We start from the raw sequence: 17,791 nt of genomic DNA on the forward strand, positions 1-17,791 counted from the left end.
TTACAACATGACAGATATCACGTTGTATTATTACAAATGCATTGAATGCTTCGCCACTTGTAATAAGGTGGACGTTAGTAACCCATCGCCAAACTCTAAATCAGGCCCATTGCCTTTAATCAGTTTCTTCCAAATGCTCGGCTTTTGTTCAATATTCACTTAATGCACTTAAAGTTATATCTAGAAAGGACTACACATGAATTGAATCACATTTTAAGATGAGTGAGGGGACACACTAAGTGAAACAATTCATAGGCTTCAGTTGAGTGACATTAGTTTTAGGGCAAGACACAAATCCCCTTCAAGAAACAGACAGTGAAATATGCAGCTGCGATGGGTTCGCCTGGCTATCCGCATCTTCAGTCTTTAAAGTCAATTCAGTGCAACTCCAAGGCTTAGCTTATGTATCTGTGATCACACTTTCTAGTAATTTCCATATGATTATTTGCATCTTTGATCTTACTAGCCTCGCACCAACTCCTTTTCTGATTTTCCACACTTAATATTGTTGGTTGTCTCTCATCGTTCTTGATGGTTTACGATTTCAGATCACAATGTATCATATTTCAGGCAGATACCCTGTATGCACTCGGTACTGCAAATCATGCTTTAACATAGGGAACATTAAAGTTGAGGGAGACTCACCAAAGTCTGCCTTTCCCGTCATCACTTGTTCTACACATACTTAAAACTTTAAAAACGTTGACAACAATCTGAAATAAAACATTCTGACGACAATCTGCTTACAAGGAATGTATACAAAAAAATATACATGTTTGAATCCTACTATACTACATTTTACTCTTAACATTTTCAGCAAAAAAATAAATACATTAAGTGTGACGTTTTCGTTTTACTGGTGTAACAATACCTTTTCTTTGGAATTGGTTGTTCTGACGGACTGCACAAGTTTTCTCTGGTCACCAATTTCCGGGGCCACAACGTTTTGTACTGGGTCTGCTTCAAGCATATAATTGAAAAAAGTTTCCGTCTGTTCCAAAGAGAAGCTGAAATGGTTTGTAAAAAGGACATAGATAAGGTTCCCTAGCACAATTGTATAATACAACAGTAGTATAGTAAATTATTGGGGAAATGAAATCTTGACGCAAAATATATGCGATTCTTCAGTCTTTTTAATTCTTTGTCTTGATCCTCCTTTAAAGTAAGATATAAAAATAAAAATAAATAGCTAATATTTCCAGGGGCGCCTTCCCTATGATTAATACCACTATCCTGTACTTGTATATGGTTTGTAAAACAGGAATATTAAACACAACTTTTCATCTGAAGATAAACATGCATTAAAGTATATTTAAGTAACGTCAGGGTTCTCCAAACTATACTTGTAGGAATATTATATGTATAGATAACAGACGTTTCTGTGTTATCTTTTTCACTAGATATAGGGCTCAGAGGTTGCCCGACAGGCTGACCCGAGAGTTCAGCTCCACCCCAGTTAAGTGCTAGAATTCCCTTCAGCTCGACCCTTCATCTGCTGCCATTAGCCAGCAAGAACAAGCTCCACGAGGGCCAGGAATTCATAGCGGGTCTTTAACAAAAATAAGACTAGCTTTAGTGAGTAAGAGGACGCCAGGATCTGACACAAGGGAGAGGATGCAGAAATAGTCACGCCAGAGATCAACAGGACACCCAAAGACACACACCCACTACTGTCCGCATCAGGATCCCCCGAGGAGGATCCCGTGATCAGGATGCTGATAAACAGGACACCGTTCCACTTTATATTAGACATGGCGGCACAAGGTTGTGCCTACGGGGGGGTAGCTCCCCTATCAACTGCATCCATAGAAAAGGGTCTCAGGCATGGCGGCCGGGATCCCCTTCACAGACCCTCTCTAGCTGGAGACAGAGGAGAAAAGGGTGAGGGAACAGTTGTACTTTCCCTCTTCCCCGACTAATAACTTGGGATGGACCTAATGACCAAACTGAAAATGTCAGTCCAGTTTACTGAGAACAGGGCTATAGCCTGATTCTCCTCTGGAGTTCTCCCCTTAGAGCACCAACCAGCAATGCATTCCCATGCCACATGGCCAGCCAGGATGGCCCCGGCCAGTCGGACCCCTTTAATGGAGGTGGTCCTGGAGTGTACAGTAAATCTCCTCGAGCTATGTGAATTAGCTTGGCGGTGGGCATGCCACACACATCTACTCTTAGTGGAAACTGCCAAAAAGACAAAAACTTTGTTAGCCAGTAACGTACACAAGAGATCCGGGACCATGATTTGTGCATGCCTACTGAGTCCCCCAAGGTTAGGAGGGGAGCCGGCCCAAGGCACATAGGGGCAATGGCGGTGACCAACAGACCACACGTACCCTAGGATTACTCAGCTCAGCCTCTGTCGCCACTCTGGCACCTCCCTGAGTGAGGAAGTGGCGCAGCAAGTTTGCCTGGCACTATGCGGTGTGTTACAGCACCCAAAGCCCCTCTACCCGCTGGCAAATACGGTGCCCAAGCAAGTGACCATCAGACAGAACTAGGCACACCCAGCAAATGATACACCACCCCAAAGAGGTGCCCCCAGCAGCCACATGGGGAAAGTCCCAGAGCCTGAGGTGGGCAGGCTATCACACGCACCCCCCCCCCCATGCAATGACCTAATAGGAAGGGCAAAACCACTCCCAAGTCCGGAAAATTCCACTAAGCCCGGCCCCCACAAACTAAGTAAAACCACTCCCAAGCGGGCCGCCTTGGCCGCAAGCATCCAAATGGCACCAGTCTTGAAAGGGACTCCACCTCGTAACTCCAGATGATACCGGCCCAATTATGGCAGCAGCGGTTAAGAGGGCTGGCGGCATTCAGACCCTTTAGAAATGTTCTACTACCACGTAACAGCCTATTATGAGCAAACAAAATCACAACACAGCATGCACACTACACGTTGTGATCACGCGCTCCCCATGACGGACATCTCGACACGTACCCACTGGTCCTACATTGTGTCCACGCAAGGTCGGGACCCACCTGTGCTTCCTAACAAATGACCAGATTTATGGACCCATCACTAAGCCCATATTTCTGTCTTCAAAAAAGAATGTAGAAGTTGCTTTATGATGCTTCATGTAATGTATAAAATGACAACCAAAACCAATGTGCTTAGAGACAGTCTTCAGACCCCGACTCTGTTGCCTGCTCTCCTGACAGCTTCATTTAATTAACCCCTTCGGGGCTGATGACGAGCTGGGCTCGTCATGGCGTAGCCTCCTCGCACGCTCATGACGAGCCCAGCTCGTCATGAGCCCCACCCTCGGGGGAAGCGCCAGCGCTCCCCCCGAGTCAGCCCGATTTTTTTAGTTTCTGCGGGGATGGCAGGGGAAGACCTTCCCCTGCCTCCCCCCGCCCTCCCCGCCCGCGTCATCAATGACGTCAGCGCGCGAGGCGCGCTGACGTCACCGGAGGCTCCATTTGTTTACCGACGCGCAGGGAAGCCATTTGCTTCCTGCGCGTCGGATGGTAAACAGGTTAGTTTTGCGGCTGGGGCGGGGGAGATTTCAGTATTGGTTCTAAGGAGGGAAAGGAAAGGCTTTTCCTTTCCCTCGGTGGCATTTAGAGGTTTCCTGCTGCACGATCGTGCGATCGTGCAGCAGGAATGTTAGGGATTTTTTTTTTTTTTTCATGGATGATCAATTTCGTAGTTCGGGGAGCGGCCCCTTGGGGAAGGGTCGCTCCCCTTGTTGGGGGAACATTATCTATGAAGTCTTCTCTTTGCTGCAATGTTGTTGAAAGGCCGTTTTTTCTACAAAAATGCCGATGGGGGTCATTTATAAAGTAAAATAATAGTGCTCATTGTAATGAAGGATGCAAGTGCCTCTGTCCTTCATTACTTATACTGATGTGTGTTTCTGAAGTGGCTAAAAAACACACCTGTGCTGCCTAGGCAAAGCTCACTAGTGTTTTTGGCCTGATGAATGTTTTTTTTTTGTGTGCTGCTTTTCAAACACATGCTTTGTCTCCAGTGACCATGTGTGTGTTACTATGCCATGTGCGAAGGGGTCCCTTGAGTGAGCTGTCCATCATAGTGGGAAGCTCACAAATGTTTTTGGGCTGTTGATTGTTACCTGAATTTGTGCTGCAACTCTAGCGCCATCTTTGTCTCCATTGACCATGGGTGCGTTACTATGCAACTGCACAAATGTGCGCAGGGGTCCCTTGAGTGGGCTGTCCATCATAGTGGGAAGCTCACAAATTTTTTTGTGTTGATGATTGTTTTCCTGAGTTTGTGCCGCAACTCGAGCGCCATCTTTGTCTCCAGTGTCCATGTGTGCGTTACTATGCAATTGCACAGATGTGCGCAGGGGTCCCTTGTGTGAGCTGTCCATCATAGTGTTTGGGGTATGCACGAAACATGTCGACGATAGGAGTTGATAGGTACATCTGGACACATTACGTTTAGGGCAGCCTATCTTTCCACCCCGTTTATTACCACCTAGAGGCAAGAATAAAGTTTATTGTAAACCTACTGGGCAGGTATTTCACACATCACATAGTCCACTCCTCAAATACACATGCACCACACAGTCTAATAAAGTGCTCCTACGTAACTTTCGCAAGTCGCAGCACGCCCCAGCCCGTAGAGGACTGGGATGGCCCCAATGATGAAGCATGTCACCGTGGGGCAACCCTGGTGAGTGAGGGGACACCTAAAAGAGGAGCATTTCTCCCCTTTTTTGTACACAATACCATATTTTCACAATCGACCCCAGTGTGTGTTGGTTGTTATCTGAATAAACTAGCAACGCTCTTAGGTATCTGGAAGCAGAGACCATTTGTTCATCATAGTGGGAAGTTCACAAATGTTTTTGGGCTGATGATTGCTTTCCTGAGTTTGTGCTGCAACTCGAGCCCCATCTTTGTCTCCAGTGTCCATGTGTGCGTTACTATGCAATTGCACAGATGTGCGCAGGGGTCCCTTGTGTGAGCTGTGAATCATAGTGGGAAGGTCACAAATGTTTTTGGGCTGATGAATGTTTTTCTGAATTTGTGCTGCAACTCGAGCGCTTGCTTTGTCTCCAGTGTCCGTGTGTGTTACTATGCCATCGCACCAATGTGTGCACAGGTCCCTTGAGTGAGCTGTCCATCATAGTGGGTAAATTTAGGAAAGATGGTGCACTCCGCTAGTTGGTGGGCGTTGCCAATAGGGGATCTTCTGTGTGAGTTCACATGCCTCTTATGTGTATAAATGGTCAGAGACTGTTGAGAGCAGCAGATGGGGAGAAAGAAGCTCCTGGTCATAGGAACTGTTTTAGGATTGCGCTTGTGAAAATCAAGGATGCAAGTGCCTCTGTCCAGCATCGCAGTTAACCACAGTAATTCTGTTGTCCCCCTCCCCATGAGAATCCCTGATGATGTCAGCGCGCACAGCACGCGCCAACATCTTCAGGGATTCCCAGGCGGTCGGGAAGCCATTTGCTTCCTGCGCCTGGAGGTGTTAGGTTGGTTTTGAGATATTTGGGGGGGTTTGCAAAGAGGCTTCAGGGGAGAGGTAAGTGATTTTCCTCTCTTCTGATGTCTCTTTGCAGGGCATTTCTGGCTCACGGTCGCGCACAGCATTGCGATTGTGCGGTGGAAATGCCCTCACTAGCACCAGGGATTTTATTTTAGATTGTAGGAAGTGACCCATTGTGCAAGGGTCGCTTTCAGGTGGGTCGGATTTTAAATTTAGATGTTCTGGCCCCCCCCCCCCGGTGGGCAAATCAACCCGTACTTTTGTCCGTTTTGCCCTTTTTGATGGCCCATCTGTGTGGATGTGATTTTGGGGGTACATTTGTGTATTGTTTATTCATTTGTTATGTTGTTTGTGAAATGTAGTATTAAATTATTTTTTTTCTTCTTTGTTTTTGATCCAGGCTTTTGCTGTTTGTATTGGTGTAGGTTGTGGTTCGGTTAATGCTGGTTTTGCAGCTTGTGTAGTTGCATGTGCTTGGTAAGTAAATGTTTTTTGTACTATTTTTCCTAGATAAATGTGTTGTTATGAAAAGTGAAGTTATTGCTGTTTGTGTGGCTTTGTGTTTCTTGATTGTTAACTTTTTTTTTGTATTGCTGCTTGATGTGTACTTTGTCTAATCTATACTTGTTTTTTTTTCTTTCCAGTGGGATTTCCTTTCTTTTTGCTGTGTTTCAGCAGAGTAGGTGCTGGTGAGTCTTCTTATATTTGGTTAGATTTGAATTGTTTTTGAGTGTATTGATTTTTGTGTGAAGACTCTACCTTGTTTACTTCTTCCTTTGCACAGTGTAGGTTGTTGTTCACTTGTGTGTGTAGTCTTCTTGATTTGTAAGGATAATGGCTGCTCGCAGGATTACTGCTAAGCAGGTTGTTAGTTTGCTTTTTGAGTCTTCCTCTGACCATGGTCCAGACACTGACTCCGATTCGGAGCTTGAGTTAGGTGCAGAAGATTCAGGCAGTGAGTTTTCTCTTCGCATGGTATCATCGGATGATGATTCTTCTTCTAGTGCTGATGAAGTGCCTGTGGTAGAGAGGGACATTGATGTGCCGGTAGAGAGGGAAGAGCCATGTGAGCGGCAGCCTAGGTCCTCAAGGTTTCCCTTTTTTTCTCGTCAGGAACAGGCAAGTGTGGTAAAGGCTGCGCCCAAAAGGTTTCACATTGCTGTGGTGCGCCAAAGGTTATCTGGTGCTGCTAGTCTTCCTGTTGTTGAGCAGCATGAGGCATCTGGTGCTGCTAGTCTTTCTGTTGTTGTTGAGCAGCAAGTGGCATCTGGGGATGCGAGTTCTTCTGTTGATGTTGAGATGCAAGAGGCAGCTGGGGATGTGAGTTCGTCTGTTGGTGAAGAGATGCAAAATGTATCTGGGGATGCTAGTATTCCTGTTGGTGTAGTGAGGCAAGAGGCATCTGGGGATGCTAGAGTTCCCGTTGATGTAGTGCAGCAAGAGGCATCTGGCCTGCAGGCTAGGGTGGCTTCTTCTCCTCATGTTAGTGATGACGTCTGGGTTGCCCCTGGCATGGTGCAGCCGGAATTGCCAGACTTCACTGGTGTTCCAGGGTGTAGAGTGGATACTGACAATTTTTTGCCAATTCAATATTTTCAATTGTTTTTTGACGATGAGTTTTTGCAGGAGATTGTGGAGCAAACTAATTTGTATGCAGAGCAGTATTTGAGGGACCACAGTGCCAGCCTTAAGCCCCATTCCAGAGCTACCCATTGGTCTCCCACATATGTTGAAGAGATGAAGAAGTTTTTGGGATTAACTTTTTTGATGGGCTTGCTAAGGAAGCCATCAATGTCTTCTTATTGGTCCACTAGTCCCTTGATGGCAACATCTATATTTCCAGCACTTATGACTCGTGATCGATATATGCTTCTTCTTCGCATGATGCATTTTGTTGATAATGATTTAGCGTTGCCACGCGATCACCCTGATTGTGACCGTCTTTTTAAGATTCGGCCTGTCCTTGATCACTTTGTTGATCGTTTTCCTGAGATGTTTGCACCTGGAAGAGAAATAGCTGTGGACGAGTCTTTGGTGTTGTTCAAGGGCCGCTTGGTTTTTAGGCAATACATTCCTAGTAAGAGGGCACGCTATGGCATCAAACTGTATATGCTGTGTGACAGTGAGACTGGATATGTTTATAATTTCAGGGTGTACACCGGTAAGGATTCCAGCATTAACACTTCTGCTTGTCCGTCCACTTTTGGAGTGACTGAGAAAATTGTGTGGGAACTAGGTAGACGATTATTTAACAAAGGCCACCATTTATATGTAGATAACTTCTACACTAGTGTGCGTTTGTTCAAGGAGTTGGCCAAAGTGGGCACTGTTGCATGTGGCACGATGCGCAGTAACCGGAAAGGTTTTCCAATAGAACTTGTTTGCAAAAGGCTTGTGCGGGGACAGTCTACTGCATTGCGATGTGGGAAGCTTCTAGCTGTGAAGTTTTCAGACAGGAGAGATGTTTACATGCTGACTACTATCCATGACGAAAGCACTGAAGCTCTGCCAGTTCGGGGTGAGACTGCTGAAGTGCGTAAACCTGTGTGCATTTTAGACTATAATAGGCACATGGGTGGTGTTGACAGAGTAGATCAGAGGTTGGAACCTTATGCTGCTCTTCGAAAGGCTTACGTTTGGTACAAGAAGTTGGCTATCCATCTTTTCCACTTGGCATCCTTTAATGCTTTTGTTGTTTTCCAGAAATCTTGTCCTGAGTCAAAGATGCCTTTTGTTAAGTTTCAGGAGACTATAATAGGCAGCCTTGTACTAGTGGAACAGGCAAGTGTGCCAAGATTTGGAGTGGTGGAGGAAGTGGCTAGACTGAAAGATCGCCACTTTCCAGAATACATTCCTCCCACAACTGCAAAAGACAAACCCACTAAAAGATGTAGAGTCTGTTGGCGAAGAGAAGTGCGGAGGGAGTCTCGTATGCACTGTCCTGACTGTCCTTCAAATCCTGGATTGTGTGTGCCAGCTTGTTTTAAATCGTACCACACACAAAAGAAGTTTTGGGAGTTTCATTGAGCTTGTAAGTGTACTGTCTGGTTTGTTTTCTGTAATATTTTTTTGTTTGCTTTTAGGTTTGCATTAGTGCAAAGCATTTAGGTTTTGAATTTGTGTTAGCAGATTTGTAGGTTTCTACATTTGATTTGTGGTATTTCTTTAAAAAATTCTAATTTTGATGGTGGTGTGTGCAGGATTGTGCTTGGATTGTTGGTGTGCGTGGACAGGCGCTTGGCTGGTGGTGTGCGTGGTCTGGTGCTTGGCTGGAATAGTGCATGGATTGGAGTTGTGCTGGGGGGGTTAGTGGATTTTTGCTTGGCTGGCGGAGTGTATGGTTAGGTGCTTGGCTGGCGGTGTGAGTGGAGTGGTGCTTGGCTGGCGGTGTGTGTGGAGTGGTGCTTGGCTGGCGGCGTGTGTGGAGTGGTGCTTGGATGGTGTTGTGTTTGTGGAGTGGCGCTTGGCTGGTGGTGTGCGTGGAGTGATGCTTGGCTGGTGGTGTGTGTGGAGTGGTAGTTGGCTGTCGGTGTGCGCTGAGTGGTGTTTGGCTGGCAGTGTGCATGGTCTGGTGCTTGGATGGTGGTGTGGGTGGACTGGCGCTCGGCAGGCGGTGTGTGAGTAGTTACTTTCTGTTGGTCACTACACACACTGCTAGTTGAGTGACACTCCACACAGTCCATCATTTTGTGTAGTTGCAGTGTCAGAAATGTGGGCGTGTGAAAGTGATGGGCCCTTGAATGGCGCTGTTTGCTGGTGTGAGTGTTGAAATGTGATGGGTCCGCGGCTGGCGGTGTGAATGTTTTGTATGTGTCACGCGTACGAAAGGTGTATGAATGGCCTGTAAAGAGGTTGGTGCCTTGACGTGGCTTTACAGCTCACGAGCTGCGAGTCAGTGGTTCAGTTTATCATACTTTCAATTATACGCAGTGTATTTCATTTTTGATGAAATTACTTGCGTATCCAATTGTATGTACTGAATCATCACTCACCCTCGTGCCAAATCCAACCAGTATGTGTGTGTGCTTGCGGATTAGATGGGTGTGCAGTAATAATTGTTTTTTTTCTAATTTCTGCAGTAGGGTGTACCTTGCCCCTTATTGTGATTGTTGTTATGTGTTGCTTTTCCATTCGGATGGTGTCAATGGTCTGGTTTGTATCAGGTATGAAAGGTGCGTGAATGGCCTGTAAAACGGTTGGTGCCTTGTCGTGGCTTTACAGCTCACGAGTTGCGAGTCACTGGTTCAGTTTTTATGCATTTATTTATTGACAGAGCATTTCATTTTTTTGAAATATCTTGTTAATAAAATTTTGTGTACTGAACCATCACTCGCCCTCGTGCCAAATCCAACCTGTATGTGTGTGTCTTTGAGGAATAGATAGCCGTGCTTGAATGTTTGACTTTTGAGTAACTCTGTTAAGGTGTGGTATCCTTTTACTTGGGAGAACAAGGGGAGCGCAGGGTGGTAGGACTTTTTTGCCGGCACGGCGATCCCACGCCAAAATGTTTGGAAAAGTGCTATTTTTACCTATTTTTAAGGTTTGCAAGGAGTTCTGGGTAGGAAAACATTGGTGGACCCACACATGCCATACCTCCCTGGACTCTCCCGGGTGTCTAGTTTTCAGAACTGTTTGGGTTTGCTACTTTCCAAAGAATACCACCCATCCCGGGCCAAAAACTCAGGTGCCTCCCCCCCAAAAAATCAAAGTTATATTGCTTCAGGGTATTTTATATTCACCACTGTTAGATTTGGACCTTTTCCTGTTGCAGCCACTATGGCTACCCACGCAAGTGAGGTACCGTTTTTATCGGGAGACCTGGGGGAATGCTGGGTGGGAGGTAATTTGTGTGAGCCCAGTGATGCCACGCTTTCCCAGACTACAACGTGTGAAAAAATTGATTTTTTTCTGCTAAAATTGAGGTTTGCAAGGGATTCTGGGTAAAGGAACGTTGGCGGATCCACGCAAGCCATACCTCCTTGGAAGCGCCCGGGTGTCTACTTTTCAGAAATGTGTGGGTTTCGTAGGTTTCCATAGATGGCTGTCTCGCACGGGGCCAGAAACCCAGGTAACCCCCAAGTCCACCAGCTTTTGCAAGAGGGGTTACCTGGGTTTTTGGCCCCGTGCGAGACAGCCATCTAGGGAAACCTACCAATCCCACACATTTCTGAAAAGTAGACAACCGGGGGCTTCCAAGGAGGTATGGCTTGCGTGGATCCTCCAACGTTCCTTTACCCAGAATCCCTTGCAAACCTCATTTTTTGCATGGTAAAAAATCAGTTTTTTCACACGTTTTAGTGTGGGAAAGCGTGGCATCACTGGGCACACACAAATTACCTCCCACCCAGCGTTCCCCAAGGTCTCCCGATAAAAATGGTACCTCACTTGCGTGGGTAGGCATAGCGGCTGCTTTAGGAAAAGGCCCAATTCATACTGTGGAGACAAAAACTTTACCTTTAGCCAAATAATCTTATTTTTTGAGGGGGTCACCTGAGCTTTTGGCCCGGGGCTTGGCAGGCATCTTTGGAAACTACCAAACCCAAACAGTTCTGAGAACTAGACACCCAGGGGAGTCCAGGGTGGTATGGCATGCGTGGGTCCCCCAATGTTTTCCTACCCAGAAACCCCTGCAAACCTGAAATTTTGGTCAAAAAACCCACTTTTCCATACTTTTTTGGGTGGGATCTCGCTGCCGGAACAAATGTCCTACCACCCAGTGTTTCCCTTGTTCTCCCGAGTAAAATGATACCTCACTTGTGTGGGTGGGCCAAAGGCATGTGACTTAGGCTGGGGTGCTTAATTTGTAAAACGTAAATATGAGTAAAAACTACTTTTTTCAAAATTCATTTTTGGCGTATTCTGCTTTGGGGCACCCACACAAGTGAGGTATCCTTTTACTCGGGAGAACAAGGGGAACGCAGGGTGGTATGACTTTTTTGCCGACCCGGCGATCCCACGCCAAAAAGTTTGGAAAAGTGCAATTTTTACCTAATTTTAAGGTTTGCAGAGAGTTCTGGGTAGGAAAACATTGGGGGACCCATGCATGCCATACCTCCCTGGAGTCCCCCGGGTGTCTAGTTTTCAGAACTGTTTGGGTTTGCTACTTTGCAAAGAATACCACCGAGCCCCGGGCCACAAACTCAGATGCCCCCCCCCCAAAATCAAGGTAGTTTTGCAATAAGGTAATGTAAATTCACCACCGTACAATTTGAACCGTTTCCTGTTGCAGCCACTATGTTTACCCACGCAAGTGAGGTACCGTTTTTTTCGGGAGACCTGGGGGCACGCTGGGTGGGTGGAAATTTGTTGATCCACGCAGATTCCAGAACTTTCCACCACAGAAATGTGAGGAAAATGTGTTTTTTGGGTCAAATTTTTATGTTTGCAAGGGATTCTGGGTAACAAAACCTGGGGGTAGGCAGGCGAGTCACCCCATCCTGAATTCCCCTGGGTGTCTAGTTTTCAAAAATGTATAGGTTTGCTAGGTTTCCCTAGGTGCTGGCAGAGCTACGGCGCAAAAACAAAAGGTAGTCTTTTTGTCCGAATCGTGCTAAATTTCACTGGGAAATTGAGGTGCGACCATGCTGCGTTTTGCGCTGTTTCATGTCGCAGCCACTATGCCTACCCACGCAAGTGAGGTACCGTTTTTTTCGGGAGACCTGGGGGCACGCTGGGTGGGTGGAAATTTGTTGATCCACGCAGATTCCAGAACTTTCCACCACAGAAATGTGAGGAAAATTTGTTTTTTTGGTCAAATTTTTATGTTTGCAAGGGATTCTGGGTAACAAAACCTGGGGGTAGGCAGGCGAGTCACCCCATCCTGAATTCCCCTGGGTGTCTAGTTTTCAAAAATGTATAGGTTTGCTAGGTTTCCCTAGGTGCTGGCAGAGCTACGGCGCAAAAACAAAAGGTAGTCTTTTTGTCCGAATCGTGCTAAATTTCACTGGGAAATTGAGGTGCGACCATGCTGCGTTTTGCGCTGTTTCATGTCGCAGCCACTATGCCTACCCACGCAAGTGAGGTACCGTTTTTTTCGGGAGACCTGGGGGCACGCTGGGTGGGTGGAAATTTGTTGATCCACGCAGATTCCAGAACTTTCCACCACAGAAATGTGAGGAAAATTTGTTTTTTTGGTCAAATTTTTATGTTTGCAAGGGATTCTGGGTAACAAAACCTGGGGGTAGGCAGGCGAGTCACCCCATCCTGAATTCCCCTGGGTGTCTAGTTTTCAAAAATGTATAGGTTTGCTAGGTTTCCCTAGGTGCTGGCAGAGCTACGGCGCAAAAACAAAAGGTAGTCTTTTTGTCCGAATCGTGCTAAATTTCACTGGGAAATTGAGGTGCGACCATGCTGCGTTTTGCGCTGTTTCATGTCGCAGCCACTATGCCTACCCACGCAAGTGAGGTACCGTTTTTTTCGGGAGACCTGGGGGCACGCTGGGTGGGTGGAAATTTGTTGATCCACGCAGATTCCAGAACTTTCCACCACAGAAATGTGAGGAAAATGTGTTTTTTTGGTCAAATTTTTATGTTTGCAAGGGATTCTGGGTAACAAAACCTGGGGGTAGGCAGGCGAGTCACCCCATCCTGAATTCCCCTGGGTGTCTAGTTTTCAAAAATGTATAGGTTTGCTAGGTTTCCCTAGGTGCTGGCAGAGCTACGGCGCAAAAACAAAAGGTAGTCTTTTTGTCCGAATCGTGCTAAATTTCACTGGGAAATTGAGGTGCGACCATGCTGCGTTTTGCGCTGTTTCATGTCGCAGCCACTATGCCTACCCACGCAAGTGAGGTACCGTTTTTTTCGGGAGACCTGGGGGCACGCTGGGTGGGTGGAAATTTGTTGATCCACGCAGATTCCAGAACTTTCCACCACAGAAATGTGAGGAAAATGTGTTTTTTTGGTCAAATTTTTATGTTTGCAAGGGATTCTGGGTAACAAAACCTGGGGGTAGGCAGGCGAGTCACCCCATCCTGAATTCCCCTGGGTGTCTAGTTTTCAAAAATGTATAGGTTTGCTAGGTTTCCCTAGGTGCTGGCAGAGCTACGGCGCAAAAACAAAAGGTAGTCTTTTTGTCCGAATCGTGCTAAATTTCACTGGGAAATTGAGGTGCGACTATGCTGCATTTTGCGCTGTTTCATGTCGCAGCCACTATGCCTACCCACGCAAGTGAGGTACCGTTTTTTTCGGGAGACCTGGGGGCACGCTGGGTGGGTGGAAATTTGTTGATCCACGCAGATTCCAGAACTTTCCACCACAGAAATGTGAGGAAAATTTGTTTTTTTGGTCAAATTTTTATGTTTGCAAGGGATTCTGGGTAACAAAACCTGGGGGTAGGCAGGCGAGTCACCCCATCCTGAATTCCCCTGGGTGTCTAGTTTTCAAAAATGTATAGGTTTGCTAGGTTTCCCTAGGTGCTGGCAGAGCTACGGCGCAAAAACAAAAGGTAGTCTTTTTGTCCGAATCGTGCTAAATTTCACTGGGAAATTGAGGTGCGACCATGCTGCGTTTTGCGCTGTTTCATGTCGCAGCCACTATGCCTACCCACGCAAGTGAGGTACCGTTTTTTTCGGGAGACCTGGGGGCACGCTGGGTGGGTGGAAATTTGTTGATCCACGCAGATTCCAGAACTTTCCACCACAGAAATGTGAGGAAAATGTGTTTTTTTGGTCAAATTTGTATGTTTGCAAGGGATTCTGGGTAACAAAACCTGGGGGTAGGCAGGCGAGTCACCCCATCCTGAATTCCCCTGGGTGTCTAGTTTTCAAAAATGTATAGGTTTGCTAGGTTTCCCTAGGTGCTGGCAGAGCTACGGCGCAAAAACAAAAGGTAGTCTTTTTGTCCGAATCGTGCTAAATTTCACTGGGAAATTGAGGTGCGACCATGCTGCGTTTTGCGCTGTTTCATGTCGCAGCCACTATGCCTACCCACGCAAGTGAGGTACCGTTTTTTTCGGGAGACCTGGGGGCACGCTGGGTGGGTGGAAATTTGTTGATCCACGCAGATTCCAGAACTTTCCACCACAGAAATGTGAGGAAAATGTGTTTTTTTGGTCAAATTTTTATGTTTGCAAGGGATTCTGGGTAACAAAACCTGGGGGTAGGCAGGCGAGTCACCCCATCCTGAATTCCCCTGGGTGTCTAGTTTTCAAAAATGTATAGGTTTGCTAGGTTTCCCTAGGTGCTGGCAGAGCTACGGCGCAAAAACAAAAGGTAGTCTTTTTGTCCGAATCGTGCTAAATTTCACTGGGAAATTGAGGTGCGACTATGCTGCGTTTTGCGCTGTTTCATGTCGCAGCCACTATGCCTACCCACGCAAGTGAGGTACCGTTTTTTTCGGGAGACCTGGGGGCACGCTGGGTGGGTGGAAATTTGTTGATCCACGCAGATTCCAGAACTTTCCACCACAGAAATGTGAGGAAAATGTGTTTTTTTGGTCAAATTTTTATGTTTGCAAGGGATTCTGGGTAACAAAACCTGGGGGTAGGCAGGCGAGTCACCCCATCCTGAATTCCCCTGGGTGTCTAGTTTTCAAAAATGTATAGGTTTGCTAGGTTTCCCTAGGTGCTGGCAGAGCTACGGCGCAAAAACAAAAGGTAGTCTTTTTGTCCGAATCGTGCTAAATTTCACTGGGAAATTGAGGTGCGACCATGCTGCGTTTTGCGCTGTTTCATGTCGCAGCCACTATGCCTACCCACGCAAGTGAGGTACCGTTTTTTTCGGGAGACCTGGGGGCACGCTGGGTGGGTCGAAATTTGTTGATCCACGCAGATTCCAGAACTTTCCACCACAGAAATGTGAGGAAAATGTGTTTTTTTGGTCAAATTTTTATGTTTGCAAGGGATTCTGGGTAACAAAACCTGGGGGTAGGCAGGCGAGTCACCCCATCCTGAATTTCCCTGGGTGTCTAGTTTTCAAAAATGTATAGGTTTGCTAGGTTTCCCTAGGTGCTGGCAGAGCTACGGCGCAAAAACAAAAGGTAGTCTTTTTGTCCGAATCGTGCTAAATTTCACTGGGAAATTGAGGTGCAACCATGCTGCGTTTTGCGCTGTTTCATGTCGCAGCCACTATGCCTACCCACGCAAGTGAGGTACCGTTTTTTTCGGGAGACCTGGGGGCACGCTGGGTGAGTGGAAATTTGTTGATCCACGCAGATTCCAGAACTTTCCACCACAGAAATGTGAGGAAAATGTGTTTTTTTGGTCAAATTTTTATGTTTGCAAGGGATTCTGGGTAACAAAACCTGGGGGTAGGCAGGCGAGTCACCCCATCCTGAATTCCCCTGGGTGTCTAGTTTTCAAAAATGTATAGGTTTGCTAGGTTTCCCTAGATGCTGGCAGAGCTACGGCGCAAAAACAAAAGGTAGTCTTTTTGTCCGAATCGTGCTAAATTTCACTGGGAAATTGAGGTGCGACCATGCTGCGTTTTGCGCTGTTTCATGTCGCAGCCACTATGCCTACCCACGCAAGTGAGGTACCGTTTTTTTCGGGAGACCTGGGGGCACGCTGGGTGGGTGGAAATTTGTTGATCCACGCAGATTCCAGAACTTTCCACCACAGAAATGTGAGGAAAATGTGTTTTTTTGGTCAAATTTTTATGTTTGCAAGGGATTCTGGGTAACAAAACCTGGGGGTAGGCAGGCGAGTCACCCCATCCTGAATTCCCCTGGGTGTCTAGTTTTCAAAAATGTATAGGTTTGCTAGGTTTCCCTAGGTGCTGGCAGAGCTACGGCGCAAAAACAAAAGGTAGTCTTTTTGTCCGAATCGTGCTAAATTTCACTGGGAAATTGAGGTGCGACCATGCTGCGTTTTGCGCTGTTTCATGTCGCAGCCACTATGCCTACCCACGCAAGTGAGGTACCGTTTTTTTCGGGAGACCTGGGGGCACGCTGGGTGGGTGGAAATTTGTTGATCCACGCAGATTCCAGAACTTACCACCACAGAAATGTGAGGAAAATGTGTTTTTTTGGTCAAATTTTTATGTTTGCAAGGGATTCTGGGTAACAAAACCTGGGGATAGGCAGGCGAGTCACCCCATCCTGAATTTCCCTGGGTGTCTAGTTTTCAAAAATGTATAGGTTTGCTAGGTTTCCCTAGGTGCTGGCAGAGCTACGCCGCAAAAACAAAAGGTAGTCTTTTTGTCCGAATCGTGCTAAATTTCACTGGGAAATTGAGGTGCGACCATGCTGCGTTTTGCGCTGTTTCATGTCGCAGCCACTATGCCTACCCACGCAAGTGAGGTACCGTTTTTTTCGGGAGACCTGGGGGCACGCTGGGTGGGTGGAAATTTGTTGATCCACGCAGATTCCAGAACTTTCCACCACAGAAATGTGAGGAAAATGTGTTTATTTTGTGAAAAACTTAGCTTTGCAAGGGATTCTGGGTAACAAAACCTGGTGGTAGGCAGTCGAGTCACCCCATCCTGAATTCCCCTGGGTGTCTACTTTTCAAAAATGTATAGGTTTGCAAGGTTTCCCTAGGTGCCGGCAGAGCTAGGGTGCAAAAACTACAGGTAGGCACTTTGCCAAAAAAGGGTCAATTTGTAACTGCTAAATTTAGGTGTGACCACGTTGCATTTTCCGCCGTTTCCTGTCGCAGGCACAAGGCCGACCCACACAAGTGAGGTACCGTTTTTATCGGGACACTTGGGGTAATTCAGATTTGTAAATCAACTGTTATTACCAATTGAGCTTTCATGCATTTCTCCCTTTGAATGAAAGACATTGAGTAAAAAAAAAATCTTTATGAAAAATGACCAATAATTCTCATGCTAGTATGAGTATTCCCAACTTTGAAAATGTGCAATTATATACTGTTTCTGAAGTCTATAATTTGTACCCAATTCAGAAATACATAGGTGTCTTTCATACAGATTATTCCATGTATACATTTTCCAAGACAAAGTGCACTATACCCAGTAAATGAAAAAATACCATTGCAAGTTGCTGCTCAGTTTTTGGATCTGGGTTCGTCGGGTTCTTGGTGAAACTACAAGTCCTATATATCCCCACAACCAGGAAGGTCTAACGGATGTAACGGTATATTGCTTTCCAAGAGCTGTCAAAATTAGAAAAAGTTATAGGTGAAAACGTTGAGACAAAAGGCTGTTTTTTTCAACAAAATTTCAAATATTCCAATATCTAACTGTTAGTTTCTATAACGAAACCTTCATGGATTTAGACAAATGACCCCTTTCTGAATTCAGAATTTTGTCTACTTTTCGAAAATGTAAAGCTTTCCAGGATCCATTATTGCTTTCAAACTCATTTCTACCATTAACTGGAAGGAGGTGGAAAGCTCTAAAAATAGCAAAAATAGGCTATGTCCCAGAAA

General features: G+C 46.2%; 1 protein-coding gene across 2 annotated transcripts in view; it reads right to left on the bottom strand.

Annotated features, from left to right (window-relative positions):
• Nucleotides 1–17,791, bottom strand: part of N4BP2 (NEDD4 binding protein 2) — a 1,406,797-nt gene that overhangs the window by 284,839 nt on the left and 1,104,167 nt on the right. For both annotated transcript variants that reach the window (XM_078678311.1, XM_078678313.1), the window contains exon 13: nucleotides 872–1,007. In XM_078678311.1, the coding sequence (XP_078534437.1) occupies nucleotides 872–1,007 (136 nt within the window). The remainder of the gene's footprint in view (nucleotides 1–871; nucleotides 1,008–17,791) is intronic.

The sequence above is a fragment of the Lissotriton helveticus genome, chromosome 2_2 (assembly GCF_964261635.1).
Source record: "Lissotriton helveticus chromosome 2_2, aLisHel1.1, whole genome shotgun sequence".
In the NCBI taxonomy this organism is placed as follows: domain Eukaryota; kingdom Metazoa; phylum Chordata; class Amphibia; order Caudata; family Salamandridae; genus Lissotriton; species Lissotriton helveticus.